Source organism: Camelus ferus, chromosome 19 (genome assembly GCF_009834535.1).
Source record: "Camelus ferus isolate YT-003-E chromosome 19, BCGSAC_Cfer_1.0, whole genome shotgun sequence".
Lineage (NCBI taxonomy): Eukaryota > Metazoa > Chordata > Mammalia > Artiodactyla > Camelidae > Camelus > Camelus ferus.
Genome location: NC_045714.1, coordinates 3,178,259 through 3,193,017, shown reverse-complemented (window position 1 = coordinate 3,193,017; position 14,759 = coordinate 3,178,259). Strand labels below are relative to the sequence as shown.

Sequence of the window (14,759 nt, the reverse complement as noted above, 5' to 3'; positions counted from 1 at the left end):
GTTCCTCTTCTGTAAAATGGGAATAACAGTACTAACAACAACAGCCCTCAGAGGGCTGCTTTCAGGGTGAAGGACAGCTCTGTGACATCTGCCTGGCACGGTACCTGGTGCCTAGAAACCACTCAGCTCTTTGAGGCCCAGCCTAGTGGTGTGTGAAGATGGAAGTGTCTTGGGCACCGACCAACCTGGGCACCTGTCCTGGCTCCCTCACTTGCCAGCTGTGCGATCTTGGGCAAATGACTTTCTGACTCTGAGCCTGGGTTTCCCCATCTCTCTCCCTCACTCTGGGCCCTCCCTCACTCTGCAGGTGCGGACAGGATTCCTGATGAACCTGATGGGTGTCCTGCTGCTCAGCCTGGCCATGAACACCTGGGCACAGACCATCTTCCAGCTGGACACCTTCCCTGAGTGGGCCAACATCCACTTAGCCAATGTCACCGCCCTGCCATCCACCTTGGCCAATGACACATTTCGGACCCTCTGAGTCCCCCTTGGGGACTCTCTTTGGGCTGGGCCCTCCCAGTTTTCGCCATCACCTGCTGCTAGGACCCTACAGGATGATCAAGCAATTCTTCTCTGAGATCCAGTATGCAGCAAGCAAGGGTGACCTCCAGCGGTCCACTTGGGTCTACAGGTTCATTATCTAGGGTATCTTTTCCTTCTCTATCATGCAGTTCAGGGCCCAGATACCTCCTAGATCTGCCACTTGAAAAACAAACCCCTTTAACTCTGAGCCGTTCTGTGGTTAGGAAGCCAGAAAGCCCAACCGCAGCGACAATAAGTGAATCTAGAATGGCTTCAACACCTGGGATGAGGGGCACAGCTACTATCCCTCGCTGACTAGGTTACACTCTGGAGAGACCATCTTGCCTGGAGGGGCCACCTTGAGTCAAGAGGCTTTGGGGGCTGCCATGTTCCCGCCCAGTCGTCCCCGCTGTTTGGAGCCGGTGTGTGTCCTGCTGGGCGGAGGCCCATTCTGTGCCAGTTGTTTGAGTATCACCCCTACCGGTACCCAGCAGCCAGGGTTGCTTTCAATTCCTGGAGATAAGGGGAGGGACGGATGACTTTCCGAGGACATGGAGACAGTGCAGAGCCTCTTTGCTGCTTCTCTGGGCTCCCGAGCACACAAGGAAAGTTCTAGACCTTTCTACCCAAGCTTTTTAGGATTTTCCTGTTTAATCTGATTCAGTGTGGCCACAGTTCTGGAGTCAGGCCAAGTCTGGGCCCTGCCCTCTCGTGGGTGGCCGGCCCACGGCCCCACCCAGCCAGGCCCCTCCTGCGTGGGTCCCGCAGGGGCTTTGTGGCTGCCGGCGTCTTGTTCTAGGAGCCGGGCTTTGCCTGCCCACCCCTGCCCCCCCGAGCAGTAAGCATGTTTGATTAGTCAAGGCCACATTTTTCAGGGGTGAGAGAAAAGCCAAGGTAAATCAGGGCCTTGTAAAAGGCCAGGGTCAAATGCCTCAGGCAGGGAAATATAATTCTCTTCTACAGACAAGGACAGCTTAAGACTGCCCCTGAGCTGGTGGCTGGCGGAGCCTGTCCTAGAGGATTTGATCCCTCCTTGTTTCAGGCAGGAATTCACTCGGCACCCCCAGTGAATAGCGCAGCTTGGACCCAACAGGTGCTTGGGAAGTGTCTGGAATCAGTGGCCAGGCATTAGCCCAGCATCAGAAAAGGCGCTGGCTGAGGGGCCCAGAAAACTCACCGCCTGCTTCCTACGCCTCTGAGGGATGAGATTCCCCGAGCAGCTGGGGCTGGGGAGGAAGCACCCAGGGGCTGGGCGTGTTTTTAGAATGGCACAGTGAGTCGTGGATGTTTCCCTTGGGGCAGGGAGAGGGAGGAGGGGGCCCTGCGGTTGGAAAATGAGCTCCCCGTCCTTCTTGTGGGGGCACTACAAGATTTAGTCACAGTTACAGCCTGCTGGGGCTAGGGGTGCACTCCTGTAGGACAGGGGAGGGGAGAAGTTCATTCACAGAGAAACCCAAAGGGCTTGTAACCAGGTGAATCATGATTTCAAATACTTTTGATTAAAAATGCTATAAAATAATGTTAATTGAACACTGGGCCTGGAGATTGTTTGCCTTTGTGGACACAAAAGAGCTTCAAAGCCTCAAATTCTGGAACTTGGGGTTTCACAGAATTTACTTCCCTGACCTCACTTCCTGACTGCTCTCCCCTCTCTACTCCACTCCTGCAACATACTCAAACTCATCTGCCTCAGGGCCTTTGCACATGCCTGTTCCCTTGGCCTAGAACACTTTGCTGCCAAATATATGCTTGTTTCCTCATTTGATCCAGGTATCTGCTCAGATGTCACCTCCCCTGAGAAGCTTCCCAGACCATCGAGTCTAAAATGTCACCCTCATTACTCTTTATCCCCTTTTCTTGTTATATTTTTCTTCTTAGTATTTAGTCAGGACACTGTATTGTTTTCTTGTTTCTTAACTTTCTCTTTCTCTAGAATATGAACTTATGAGAATACAAACTTTATTTTGTTCAGTGCTGTGACTTCAGTACCTAGAACAGTTTCTGGCACACAGTAGGTGCTCAGTAAACATTTGATAAATGAATCTATATCAGAATTTCTGAGGAAGCAGTCTCACTCTTCCATCTGGGGCGTTTTTGGCTCATTTCTTTATTCACTCGTTCTTCCATTTATTCATTCAACAATTCAGAACCTGTTATGTGCTAGTTCCCTGTCCCTACCCACTTGAAACTTAGCCAAGGAGACAGGCAGTAGGCCAGTAAACAAATAAATAAAATGACTCTGGGTCATAATGTGGACTAAGAATAAAATGAGACTGGTCAATGTGACAAGGCTACTTTAGCCCGGGTGGTCAGGGCGGACTTCTCTGAGGAGGTGGTGCTAGAGTGAGACCAGAAGGTGTCAGCCATGTGCTCTTGGTGGTGTGGGAGGAAGGGGGATGACAGGGGTGGTACACAGTCATTGGAAATTTACCAAGAACTCATCTGAAACATACAAGAACACTTGGAAGTCAAAAGAGACAAAAACAAACAAAACAGAACACCTGTTTTAGTTACTTTGATTGCATGACAAATCACCCCAAAACTCAGGGCCTTAAAACACAATAATTTATTGGCTCCCATGTCTGCCTTGGGTCAGAGTTCTGCAGGCATGGTTTTGTCTCTGTTCTGCATGGTGTGTCTGGGGCCACCCAGCTGGGGGTTTAGCTGAAACTGGGATGTCCGTGATGGTTGTGGACCATCCAGGGTCATGTGGCTTGTCCAGGAGTCGAGCCTTGACTTCTGTATGTGACAGTGGGCTTCTCAGAAGGCAAAAGTAGAAGCTACCATGGCCCTTAAGGCCTGAGCTTGGGAGTCCAAGAACAGCAATTCTGCCACATTCGATTGGTCAAAGCAGATCACAGGGTTAGCCTGGTTCAAGGGTAGGGAAATAACTCTACTCCTTGATGGGGGGACTGGCATCCACATACAGGGGAGTAGACAACTGGCCACCAGCTTTGGAAGTCTTCCACCATACCACTCAAGAGAAAATTGAGTGAAACTTACGAATATGCTGTTCTAAAGTGGCCAGGAGGTTTACAAGGAGATGCTGAATCCAGTTGTAATCAAACAAATGCAAGTGAAACCAAGATTCAATAATATGCCAATCAGACTGGCCAAAAAGTAGAAAAGCAGACAATAAGTGATGGTGAAATGGGAGGAAACAGGAACCCTCGTTTTCTGCTGAAGAGATAACAAACTATTACCATCATCCTGGCAAGCAGTTTGGTGGTAATTGGGGGGATTCATTATCTGCATTCCCTATGGTCCAGTTATCTTATTCTTGGGCTGAAATCCAAGGAAAATTATCCCATGGGTCCGTGGGGATACAGTGGAGGAGGATATTTGTGCTACTGTTGTTTGAGATACCAAGGAGCTGGAGGCCACCTAGGTGACCATCACCAAGGAAGGGGATGCATTTACATAAAATATGGAGGAGGCACACTTGGCAACACGGCAGCACGTAGAAGCGATGAAACATTAAGTGATAGGGTGGACATGTATCTACTCCAGCACGTACGTCAAATAGAAGTGCATAGAGTCACACGGGCAGAGGAGTGGAAGTGGTGATGGTAAATGGGAAAAAAAAGGTGAACAAAAGTCACTGAGCGAGTTCAATAAGCCTGTTGGACTCCTGGCTCCACCCATAACATCTGTATGATCTTAAGCAGCTCCTTTACAGTTTGGACTTTGGTTTCCCCATCTGAGAGATGAGAGTCATAGTCAGGATCTCAAAAGGTGTTAGTAAGCACATACACTAGCTCATGTGAGGTGAGTTGAGTAGTGGGTCTAGCGACAAGGTGTGGGCAGATGGTTACATACAGAAAGCACAAGGGAAGTGTAGACCCTGGTGATGGGTCGGGTGAGAGGGCTAGTCATGGAGAAACACCTCCCACCCCAGGGTCAGAGGACAGCTGCCGACCTGGAGCTGGCAACTTTAGTCCAAGGATGCATCCAGTCCTTGATGACTCCGTAGGGATGCAACTGCCCTGGGTCTTCCCTCCCTCAGCTCTCCTGCTAGGGCTCCCCAGTGGTCAAACCCAACTGTATTGGTCAGGGTTCTCCAGAGAAACAGAACCAACAGGATGTGCATATATGGAAAGAGTTTCAGTTCAAGTCCAAAGGCAGCCTGCTGGCAGAATTCACTCTTGCTCAGGAGAAGTCAGCCTTTTGTTCTAGTCAGACCTTCACCTGATTAAATGAGGCCCACCACCACATTATGGAGGGCGATCTGCCTTATTCAAACTCCATCCATTTAAATGTAAGTCTCATTTGAAAACACCCTCACAGAAAGATCCAGAATAATGTTTGACAAAATAGCCGGACACCATAGTACTACCAAGTTGACACATAAAATTAACCATCACACCAACAGAAGCCAGAATGCAAGGGAGTCTTTTGATGTAGCCCATCCAGGTCCTTCTTAATCATTGTTTACACTGATTACATGTTGAAAGGATAATATTTTGAATATCTTAGGTTGACTGAAATATTTTATTAATTTCACTTTTTCATGTGGCTACTAGAAATTTTTAATTTACATTTGTGGCCCCCATTCTGTTCCTATATATTAGAGAGCACTGCCTGTTTGATAAGATTCTAGCCCCCACTCTCCTCCACATCCTCAAACCAGCTGGAGGATGGCAACATTCTACACTTGTGAGCTGTGTCTGTGACTCTAATATTCTTTGGGCCTCTGATCATGATTCTAGATCTGAAAATTTACCACTTCCTCTTCCTGTTCTGTCTTATGGCTCTGAATCCTCCACCCAGAAATTCCCGTCAACAAAGCTTATTCTATCTTTGATGATTCAAAACCCCTTCCGGATGTTGTGGGCCTTAGACTCAGGCAGAAATGAGCAGAAAGGACTACCCACATGTGCTGAGAAAAACCAAAAATATCTTCTGCCCCTTCCCTCCCTATGCTCCCATCCTCCCAAATCTTACGTATCCACTAGAGGCCTTCGAGAAATGATCAGCATGGTCCCATCAGTGCCCTGGTGCCGGTGCAGAAACTAGGCAAATGCTGGTGTCTTTCAGGACTCTCCCCTCTGACCAGCACAGCGCCCTGAAGTTTCTCGTGTGATGGGACCCAGGCCAGGGATACGGTCCAGTGGGCATCACAGAGGCCCGTGCAATTAGGTCTGAGAAACCTGGGGCTCACTCAGGCCAAGCTGTCAGCCCAGGTCGGAGGGAGCAGGGCTGGAGCATTTGTATATTGTTTACTGGACCCTAAGAAGTAGGAAATGGTAGTCTCCTCATTAAAGCAGAGGAGAGGGACAGTGTTGTTCCGAAGGTCACACGGTACAGTAAGTGGCAGAGCTGGCATTTGAGTGCAGGTCTGCTGCCTGCAGCTCAGGGCCCCCGCAGGTCAGAGGAGCGGCCAGCAGCTCCCTGCATGGGTCCCACTGAGGCCCCCTGCAGAGGTTACTAACTGGCAGCCTCACCGGCTCCGGCCCACAGACCTACCAAGGTTAGCCTGCACCATGGTCTCTCATTTTTAAAAAAAAATGCCAGCTTTTAAAACTTGGAGACTTTTACATAAAAATGGGAATAACTGGGAAAAAATGGGGATGACTGACATCTTTGGAAAAACTGGACACCCTGGTAAAGTTGGGCCTCATTTTCAAGGGGCTTCAACCCTCAGCTGGAGTGGAATAGAAGCCGCCCTTTGCAAAGGGTCTGCATGCGGCAGTTCCCCGCTGTTTCCACCCGGCCAGCTTTGCCCCTGCAGGTATGTGTGCTTCCTGCCCTTGGTCTCCTCTGTGTGCTCAGCTCTTTGCAGACTTGGCAGCTGGCCTGCCGTCCTGGAGGGGCTTGTGACCTGGGAAGAAGTTTAGGCCCTCTGAGGGCCACAGGTGTCTCATCCAATTGTGTGACTATGAGAATGCCACTTCCCTTATCTGGGCCATGGGACAGCCTCCTTTAGGCCTGAGCGAGTGACCCAATGTCCTTAGAAGGGAAAAATGACAAGGATTCTGGAATATTGTGTAAGTGTGCCCCCTCACTGATCCATCCTGAAGGATGAGGGGCAGGGGCTCAGGAGAGGCCTCCTGGAGGAGGCGGTCCTGCTGGTAGTGATGAGGCACAGAAACACAGTGGAGGGGGAGGGGAGTGTCTGCTTTCCAGGTGGAGATTGGCTTTCAGAACTGCCCAAAAGTGTACCTGCAGGGCGGTGCTGACAGCAGAGCCCACAAACAGGGGCTTCACGTTTACTGAGTGCCTGCAGAGCCAGCTGCATCCCAAGGTCACCATGAATCTTGTGAATTCTTCCCTCCCCTCCAGTAGGGCACAGTAGCCGACTGGAAGACTCTGGAGCAGGGTTGCTGGATATAAATCATGGCTCTACTTGTTACTAGCTGAGTGGCTGGGTTAAGGGACTTAACTCTCTGGATCTTAGTTTTCTGAACTGAAGAGTGAAAATATCAGTCCCTACCACGAGGGGCTGTGTGAGGAATGGATTGAGTGAATTCGGATAGAAACTGTTCAGAAGCGTGCCTGATACTTGGCAAGTGCTCAGTAAATGTTAACCGTTATTATCATGCCTCCTTCAGAGGGGGAAAGTAAGACGGAGAGATGAGGTCACCCGCCCAAGATCACCCAGCTAGAGAGGGACAGAGCTGTGATTTGGAGCTAGATCCGCATTGGGCTAGAGACAGGAAGGGAGCTGAGAGGGAGACCAGAGCCACTGATGACTGGAAAGAGTCTCAGCAGAGATAGTTGTCTCCTGTGGGTTTCCACCTTCTAAGAGTTACGGATCAGCCTCTGCCTGCAACTGCGCAGGGGGAGGGAAAGGGGAAGCCCAGATGAGTTCTAATCCCAGAACTACCACTGATGAGCTGTATGGCTTCTCTGTGCCTCAGTTTCCTCTTCTGTGAAATGGGACTAATTGTACCTCCTGACTATCAGGGTTAGAGAGGTTGCTTGGAAAAGGCATGTTCTCTCCTCCCACCCCTTCCACTGGATCTTGCCTGGGAGAGGATGAGGCAGCTTGCCCAACCCCCTGGGAGGTGGGCCCAGGCAGGGCGGGACAAAGCCACCAGGAGCACTTAAGGGCAGAAAAGCAGAAGTGACAGTTTCCCAAGTCCTGGAGGACACATTTTCCCTCCCTTCATCTGCCGTGGTCGCTGCCTGAGCCCGCCTGCCGGGATCCGCAGCTGTTCAGGGAGCATGAGGGCCCTCCAGGGAGCAGCAGAGCACCTCATCCAGACTGGGTAGGTCTGGGGACCTTGGACCCTGGGGCCATAGGCAAGAAAACAGTCAGTGGTCAGGCCTGATGGGGCTGAGAATGCAAATGAAATAGCGTCTCTCCCCGTTTCTCTCTTTCATTCCCTCTCTTTCATCCGTGCTTCTCTCTTTGCGACTCCATCATTCCCTTGGGCCAGCTGTCCTCACAAGACAAGCAGCCCAGATGTTATCCTCACATCCTCAAGGACTGCTTGGAAACTGGGTTCCTCCCTGACAACGCAGTGAGAATAATCGTGTGGAAGGTTCTGATTGGCTCAGCTTGGGTTATGTGGGTTTAGGATGGCTTACTCTGATTGGCCCACCCGGGAAGAGTGCCCACCCCCGTGGGTAAAGGGGTGGAGCCTATTAGCAGTTGAAGAGTTTGTAGGGCAGGGGCATTGGGCAGACACACAACCCTCCAACTCTCTTGATAGAAGTTCTCCCAATTTCCTTGAGTGCAGGTGGAGAGTCTGGTACCTGGGGCTTTGCAAGGCCCTTGCCCTGCTGCAGGCCGCCTGGATTGCCTTCTCCCGGCCTGTTCCAGCCAGCTGTGGCCAGCTGCTGACCCAGCTCCTCCTGTGCGGGTCCCTGACTGTTGCTGCTGCAGGTCTGACCTACCATTGGCTGGTGTCCTCGCTGCTCTATCCTCTGGAGCCCTCGGCTGTGGTGGCCACCATCTGTGGCCTCCTAGTGTTCCTGAGCCTGGGTCTGGTGCCTCCAGCCCGCTGCCTGTTTGCGCTCAGCGTGCCCACCCTGGGCACGGAGCAGGGCCGCCGCCTGCTCCTGTCCTGGAGTACCGCCACCCTGGCCGTCGCCGTGGTGCCTAACGTCTTGGCCAACATGCACGCAGCTGGGCAGGTGCTGAGGTGTGTCACTGAGGGCTCCCTGGAGAGTCTGCTCAACACCACTCACCAGCTGCACATGGCATCCCGGGCTCTGGGCCCTGACAGCCAAGTGGGCGGCCAGGGCCTGATGCTCCAGGCCCAGGATAATGGCTCTGCCTTCCAGCTCCACATGCTCAGGGTCACTCAGCAGGTCCTGGAGGACTTCTCCGGCCTGGAGTCCTTGGCCCAGGGGGCAGCCCTGTGGAGTCAGCGGCTGGTCACAGGGCTCCTTATGCTGGGCCTCCTGGTGGACTCAGCCTGGTACCTCCATCGCTACCTGACTGACCTGCGGTTTGATAACATCTACGCCACACGGCAGCTGGCTCAGCAGCTGGCAGAGGTCGGGGCCACACACCTGGTGTCCTCCCCGCCAGCCTGGCTGCTCTGGGCGGCCCGGCCGAGGCTGTCCCAGGGGGAGCTGCTGAGCTGTCTCCTAAGGCTGGGTCTGCTCACCCTGCTCCTGGTGTCCACGGCTGTGACGGTGGCCACAGACCATGTGGCCTTTCTCCTGGCTCAGGCAGCCGTGGACTGGGCTCAGAAGCTGCCTGCTGTGCCCATCACGCTCACGGTCAAGTACGATGTAAGTGCAACAGCGGGAAGGCGGGCATAGTCATCTCCTGGAGGGAAAGGGTAGGGCTCATTAAACCCTTGACTCAAAGTGGAATTTTATTAGCCTTCAAGTCACAGTCCTCGGAAGAGCTATGAGATCCAGGGGCACTGGCAAATGCTCTATTTAATTCCCATGACAGCCTGATGCAGTGGGCTCTCACTGCCAGTGAGGATACTGGTACCCGGGAACATCGAAATAATTTGCTCCCCCTGTCCCCCACCAAGGTCAGTCTTCACACAGGGCAGCATGTCCCAGTCTCATTTTTCTGACTTGTACAAACCGGTCGATCCTCCTTACCCTACAACGTTACCGTAAGTCTTAAAATGTGGTAGTCTCCAGAAGTACCTAGTAGGTTGCAGGCCACACAGTACGTGTTTAATAGATAGTGGCTACTATGACCCGCTCACATCTGCATACGACGGACTGGAGGAGGGCTGAGGAATGGTCTAGATCAGGAGTCTACCAACTGCAGCCCTGGGGCCAATCCTGCCAGCCTCCTGTTTTTGTAAATTGAGTTTTATTGGACACAGCTGTGCCATTTGTTTATGGATTGGCTGTGGCTGCTCCACGAAGGCAAAGCTGAGTCAATGCAACAGAGATTGTAGGTTCTGCAAAACCTAAAATATTTGCTATATTAATAATAACATAAAATATTTACTATCTATTTACTATTGGTTATATTTACTATCTCATAAAGATTTGTGGGTTTTTTTCCCTTGGCCACATATCTTTTTATTTTTTTTAATTTTAAATGGTGAGATCTCACATAAAAGTCCATAAAACATACCAAAACTCAGACCCTGAGCTAATAATATTAATAGCTAATATTTATTGAGCATTTATTATATACTAGGAAAGTGTTCTTCAAATTGCATGAAGTCAATTTAATCAATGTAGGGGCTTATTCTCGCTGTTTTTTTTGAATGAATTACAATAGACTAGAAATTTATTAGAGTATATTGTAGGTGATGGGGATGTATTATTCTACGAAAATTTTCTTCATAAAATGCATTTCTTGCTGTCGGTCACAGTAAAGAAACATGTTAGGCGATGTACTGTTACCTGATCTTCTGTATTTCATCAAATCTAAGATGCCATTGATTGCAAACCACGCCATCATTTTATGCATCATTAGATGAGAAAAGGCTGCCAATTAAACCATGACAATGCTTTATCATTTAGATTTTTGATTGTATTCGTATAAAATAGTTCACTGATTATGTAATACAGATTTACTTTATCATCTTTCTCATGGAAAGATAACAAGAAAAATAGTAATTTTGTGAAGGTTTTCCTAAAACGTCCTCCCATGCAAGCCTGACTCTGGAATGACTCAGGCTGAGTTCTTAAGAGTCTGTGGCTTTTTCACTGTTCTCTGTGCCTTCGAGTGAGAGAGAGCACTGGGGATCCTCCACTGTGGTTTCCAGCATTTTCCTCCTAACTGCGGACACCTACTCTGCAGGTTTTGCTGCTGGCACCCTCTGATCCTCTCAGAAAGCAAGAATTAGCACAATGGCCGAACCCAGTTCGGAGTCATATTGATTTGAAGATGCGCTTGATCTCAAAGATGTTAAGATGTGGGGAAAAAAAAATGAATCCCAGAACTGATGAAACAAGATAGCTCATTTAATCGCCACTGTGATCCAGGAAGACAGAAATTACAATCATCACTATTTTATTGATGAAGACACCGAGACTCAGGGAAGTTAGTGAATCTGTCCAAATTCATCCTACCTGTACGTGGCAGAACCAACCTGTGTCTGTGACTCTGGTGGGCCCTAGGCAGGTTGACTTTCATGGACTCTGTTCTCCATTAAAAATATGAATAACTGCATTGGTATAATGACTAATATATTAATACTAAAAGGACAAATATATTAATATTATATAGTTCTTCACCTTAGCAGTCTGTATTTTAATTCTGATTTTAAAAGAAAATAAGACATTTTCGTAGGCCCCTCAAAGTACTGTGGGTCCCCAGCAACTGTACCTAATGGAGTTGTCTGTAGCAGAACCAGGTTCCAACCCACGAAGTCTGGCCCTAAAGCTCAAACGGTTAAGCTCTGACCTCCCTGCCTCCCTAGACACCACTCTTCTTGCTCCAACATGCCCCAAGGAAATTGGAGAGCCTAATACTTACTAGCAGGATATTGGGAGACCACCACCGGCTGGGACTAACCCTTGGGTGGGCCACGTGTAATCCATGGTGTGACCTTAGGTTGGCATCTTTTAAATGAGGCTCCCACTGGGCTTGACCTCATAAAACTGTGCTTATTTGATGGACTAGAGCATCTGAGGGATTCACTAAGGGCTCAGCAAAAAGTATGAATTTGTTTTCTCTGAAATATTCTCTGCCAAAAGAATAATAATAAACAGGTAGCAATTGTACAGTGCTTTTTATTCAACAGAAAGCCCATTTCAAACACCTGATGTCATTTGGCCATCCTCAAACCCCTGGAGGCCAGGGTTATGTCCAGGCCCATTTTGCAGATGAGGGCAGGGAAAGTTGGACCCGGCCAGCCCTACAAGTGGCCGTCTGTGCTGGGGGGCAGGGAACAGCTGGGGTGTGTGTCCACTGACTTTGCTTTTTCCTTCTTTTTGAAGGCTGCATACACAGTCCTGGGCTTCATCCCCTTCCTCTTTAACCAGCCACCTCCGGAGAGCCCCTTCCTCTCCGCCCACCACTCCTTCCACTGGGAGCTCCGCTTCACCGCCGCTGGCTGCCCGCTGCTGCCCGCCCGGCGCCCGCACACAGCCGCGCCCCTGGCCGCGGGCGCCCTGCAGCTTGTGGCTGGCTCCACCGTCCTCCTGGAGACCTATGCCCGCCGCCTGCGGCACAGCATCGCTGCCTCCTTCTTCACAAGCCAGGAGGCAAGGAGGGTCCGCCACCTTCATGCCCGGCTCCAGCGAAGACACGACAGGCTCCAAGGCCAGCAGCTGGTCCCAGGCGCTCCATCCTGCTCCTGACAGCTGGGCCAGGCAGCAAGCATCCAGCACAGCTAGACAGGCCTGCCGGATGGATATCTGGATGAACAGAGAGCAGTGGGGCCAAGGAGAAAGAGCTTTGGAGTTGCCCAGACCTGAGTTATAACCTTGGCCCTTCGGCTGCCTCCCTGTGTGACCTTGAGTAGGTCACTTCACCTCTCTGAGCCTCAGTTTCTACATCTGCATAGCGATGGCATAATAACAATTGATGTGACCAACTTTCCACAAGGGAATGTGGGTAATGACGGAGTGAAATATTGGACGTGAAAGGCCTTGATAACCAGAAAAGGATGGTGCAAAGTGAAGACCAGGAAGAGCGGAGACACCCACAGTTCCTCGGGGCCAGTGGGGGGTCTGCCCAGGCTCCAATCTGTATCCACTGCTTTACCAGGTGGATGGAGACTTTGCATCCTGTGTCTAAATGCCTCTGGAACTTATTTATATGTCCGTGAGTCTTCTGAACTTACTTAGAGTAATTTTATATATTAAATAAAATCAACCAAATCAAGCAAATGTATATAGTAAATGTATGTATTAAATCCTAAATTAGATTATCCCTCCTTGGCTTCAGATTCCTTCAGGAGTTTCCCATCTAGGGTTGCCAGGTTTAGCAAATAAAAATATAGGACACCTGGTTCCATTTGAATTTCAGATAAAAAACAAATACAGGTTAAGCGTAAGTACGAACTGAGGATACTTATATGAAACCTGTATCTGTTTATCTGAAATTCAAATTGATGAGTAATCCGTATTTTGTCTGGCAACTCCAACCCCATCGAAATTATTAAAATCGCAGCTCCTTCCCCTGTGGGCTTGGTATTGCCTGTTTTTCCCTCCAAGTCTTCCTCTGTCCCTCTCTCACCTGCTCTTTTCCCAGGAATCTGACCTCTGTGAATGGGTATCACACTTGCCTTAGAGGCGGATACTTTTGAGATGTGAATCAAGCAGTTTAGAGTTAAGAAGAGAAAGAGAGATTGTTGGAAGGACCACTGCTGGGAGTATGAAATACTGAGACACCGGGTTGGGGAAAGAGGATTTTACAGGGGAGTGGTGTTTTACTTCCCTTAGGGTTTCCTTCAGAAACTCCAGTAAAGATAAAATTACCTTCCCTTTTGGTCTATGTTGCTGCCTAAGTGTTTATTTGAATACCAGGACTCAGTGGCTCGAGCCCCCTGCAGGTCACATGTCATCACAGGGGAAGACACGTAAGTGGAGCTTCAGCCAGGGCATCGGATCTGTCCTTTGATGGAACTGACATCCAAAGGCACATATCAGTGGTTGGGTTTGCAAAAGGATGGAAAACAGAAATACTACCGCCTGCCCCTTCCCCCCAGCACTCCCAGCTCTGGGGTATTTTTAGGCTGTGAGTCACCAACTGCAGTGAGCCTGGCCACAGTCCAGCCACTTTTCCACCCACTCCCCAAAGGTGTTTGTCCTCATTGCTAAGAGGCACCATCAGCCTCCCATGACACCCACCCCCCATCACAGCTCCCTTTCCCACAAAGCTGCCTTGTTGTTCACTTAGGCAGCGACTCATCTGCACTTTAAAAATTGTCCAAGTAATATATGAATCCCTGTCCTTATAAAAACCAGAGCATTACAGATAATAATAGCTAGTGTTTGTGGGGTGCTTATGATGTGCTGGGAGTAGGCTAGTAAATGCTTAATGACTGGTTCTAAAAACTAAAAAGAAAAAAGAAAGTGCTCATTTGTAGTGTTTGCTGATATCCATGGTATAAACACTCCCACCAGGTGATTTCAAGCGACCCACATGGTATCACTGGAAGCAGGATTCGAAAAAGATGCCCACAACTGGCTCCCACGAGCTGGTGTGGGCTGGCTGTCATCGGTTGTGCCCCAATCTGTGAAAACCTTTATGTACCTCACCTTATTTAAACCTCACAGAAGTAGATGAAATTGTATTATTGTTAGCCTTCTTTTAGAGGTGAAACAAATTGAGATTCAGAGAAGTTAACTATTTTCCCAAAAGTCACACAGCTAATAAGCTGCAGTCAGAGCCGGGAGTTAAACCCAGAATCCCTGATCTTAATTGGCAGCAGGGGTGGGCATCCAGCACCAGCTTCTAGGCACCTGGGGCCAGGCGCACCCAGGGGCAGTTACTCAGCCTGCTTCTGGCTTCCTGCGTAGCTTCATTGGAAGTGTTTGGAACAGACTCCATCTGGGAGCCCTTCTCTGAGAGTGGCAACATCTCCTCCAGCCAAGGTTGGGAGTAAGATGAGGCCAGTAAGACACTTGGAGCACAAAATCAAAGGAGGCGCTCGCTCTCAAGGTTGTGTGTGTGCAGGGGCTCTGCCCCTCCCCTTCTCTCCCTGACTGTCTCTCTCTCTCCCACCCCTTCCCTCTCACAGCAGCTGGTTATGTAAGAATATAACCTTCCCAGAACCCCCTAGGATTGGCCCTTTGTGATTCATTTACTAGAATTAGTCTCTTGCTTATTCCCAGCCCGATCACTGTTAGGGGAATTGGGTTTATCAAGACCAGCTGAGATGTTTTTCAAAGGATGGGTCACA

At 49.7% G+C, this 14,759-nt stretch overlaps 2 protein-coding genes across 3 annotated transcripts in view; both read left to right on the top strand.

Moving 5' to 3' along the window:
* SLC13A3 (solute carrier family 13 member 3) overlaps nucleotides 1–2,579 on the top strand; it is a 91,230-nt gene extending 88,651 nt beyond the window's left edge. The window contains exon 13 of one of the 2 annotated variants that reach the window (XM_006187649.3): nucleotides 308–2,579. In XM_006187649.3, coding sequence (XP_006187711.1) covers nucleotides 308–484 — 177 coding nt within the window. In that variant the 3' untranslated portion in view covers nucleotides 485–2,579. The remainder of the gene's footprint in view (nucleotides 1–307) is intronic. The other variant, XM_032461295.1, reaches the window with a different exon arrangement.
* Nucleotides 2,580–8,037: 5,458 nt separating this feature from the next.
* OCSTAMP (osteoclast stimulatory transmembrane protein) lies at nucleotides 8,038–13,380 on the top strand. Its single transcript, XM_032461294.1, has 2 exons — nucleotides 8,038–9,213; nucleotides 11,848–13,380. Exons 1-2 carry the CDS (start codon nucleotides 8,050–8,052, stop codon nucleotides 12,208–12,210), a joined length of 1,527 nt encoding a protein of 508 aa, XP_032317185.1. The 5' UTR covers nucleotides 8,038–8,049; the 3' UTR covers nucleotides 12,211–13,380.
* The last annotated feature ends 1,379 nt before the right edge of the window (nucleotides 13,381–14,759 follow it).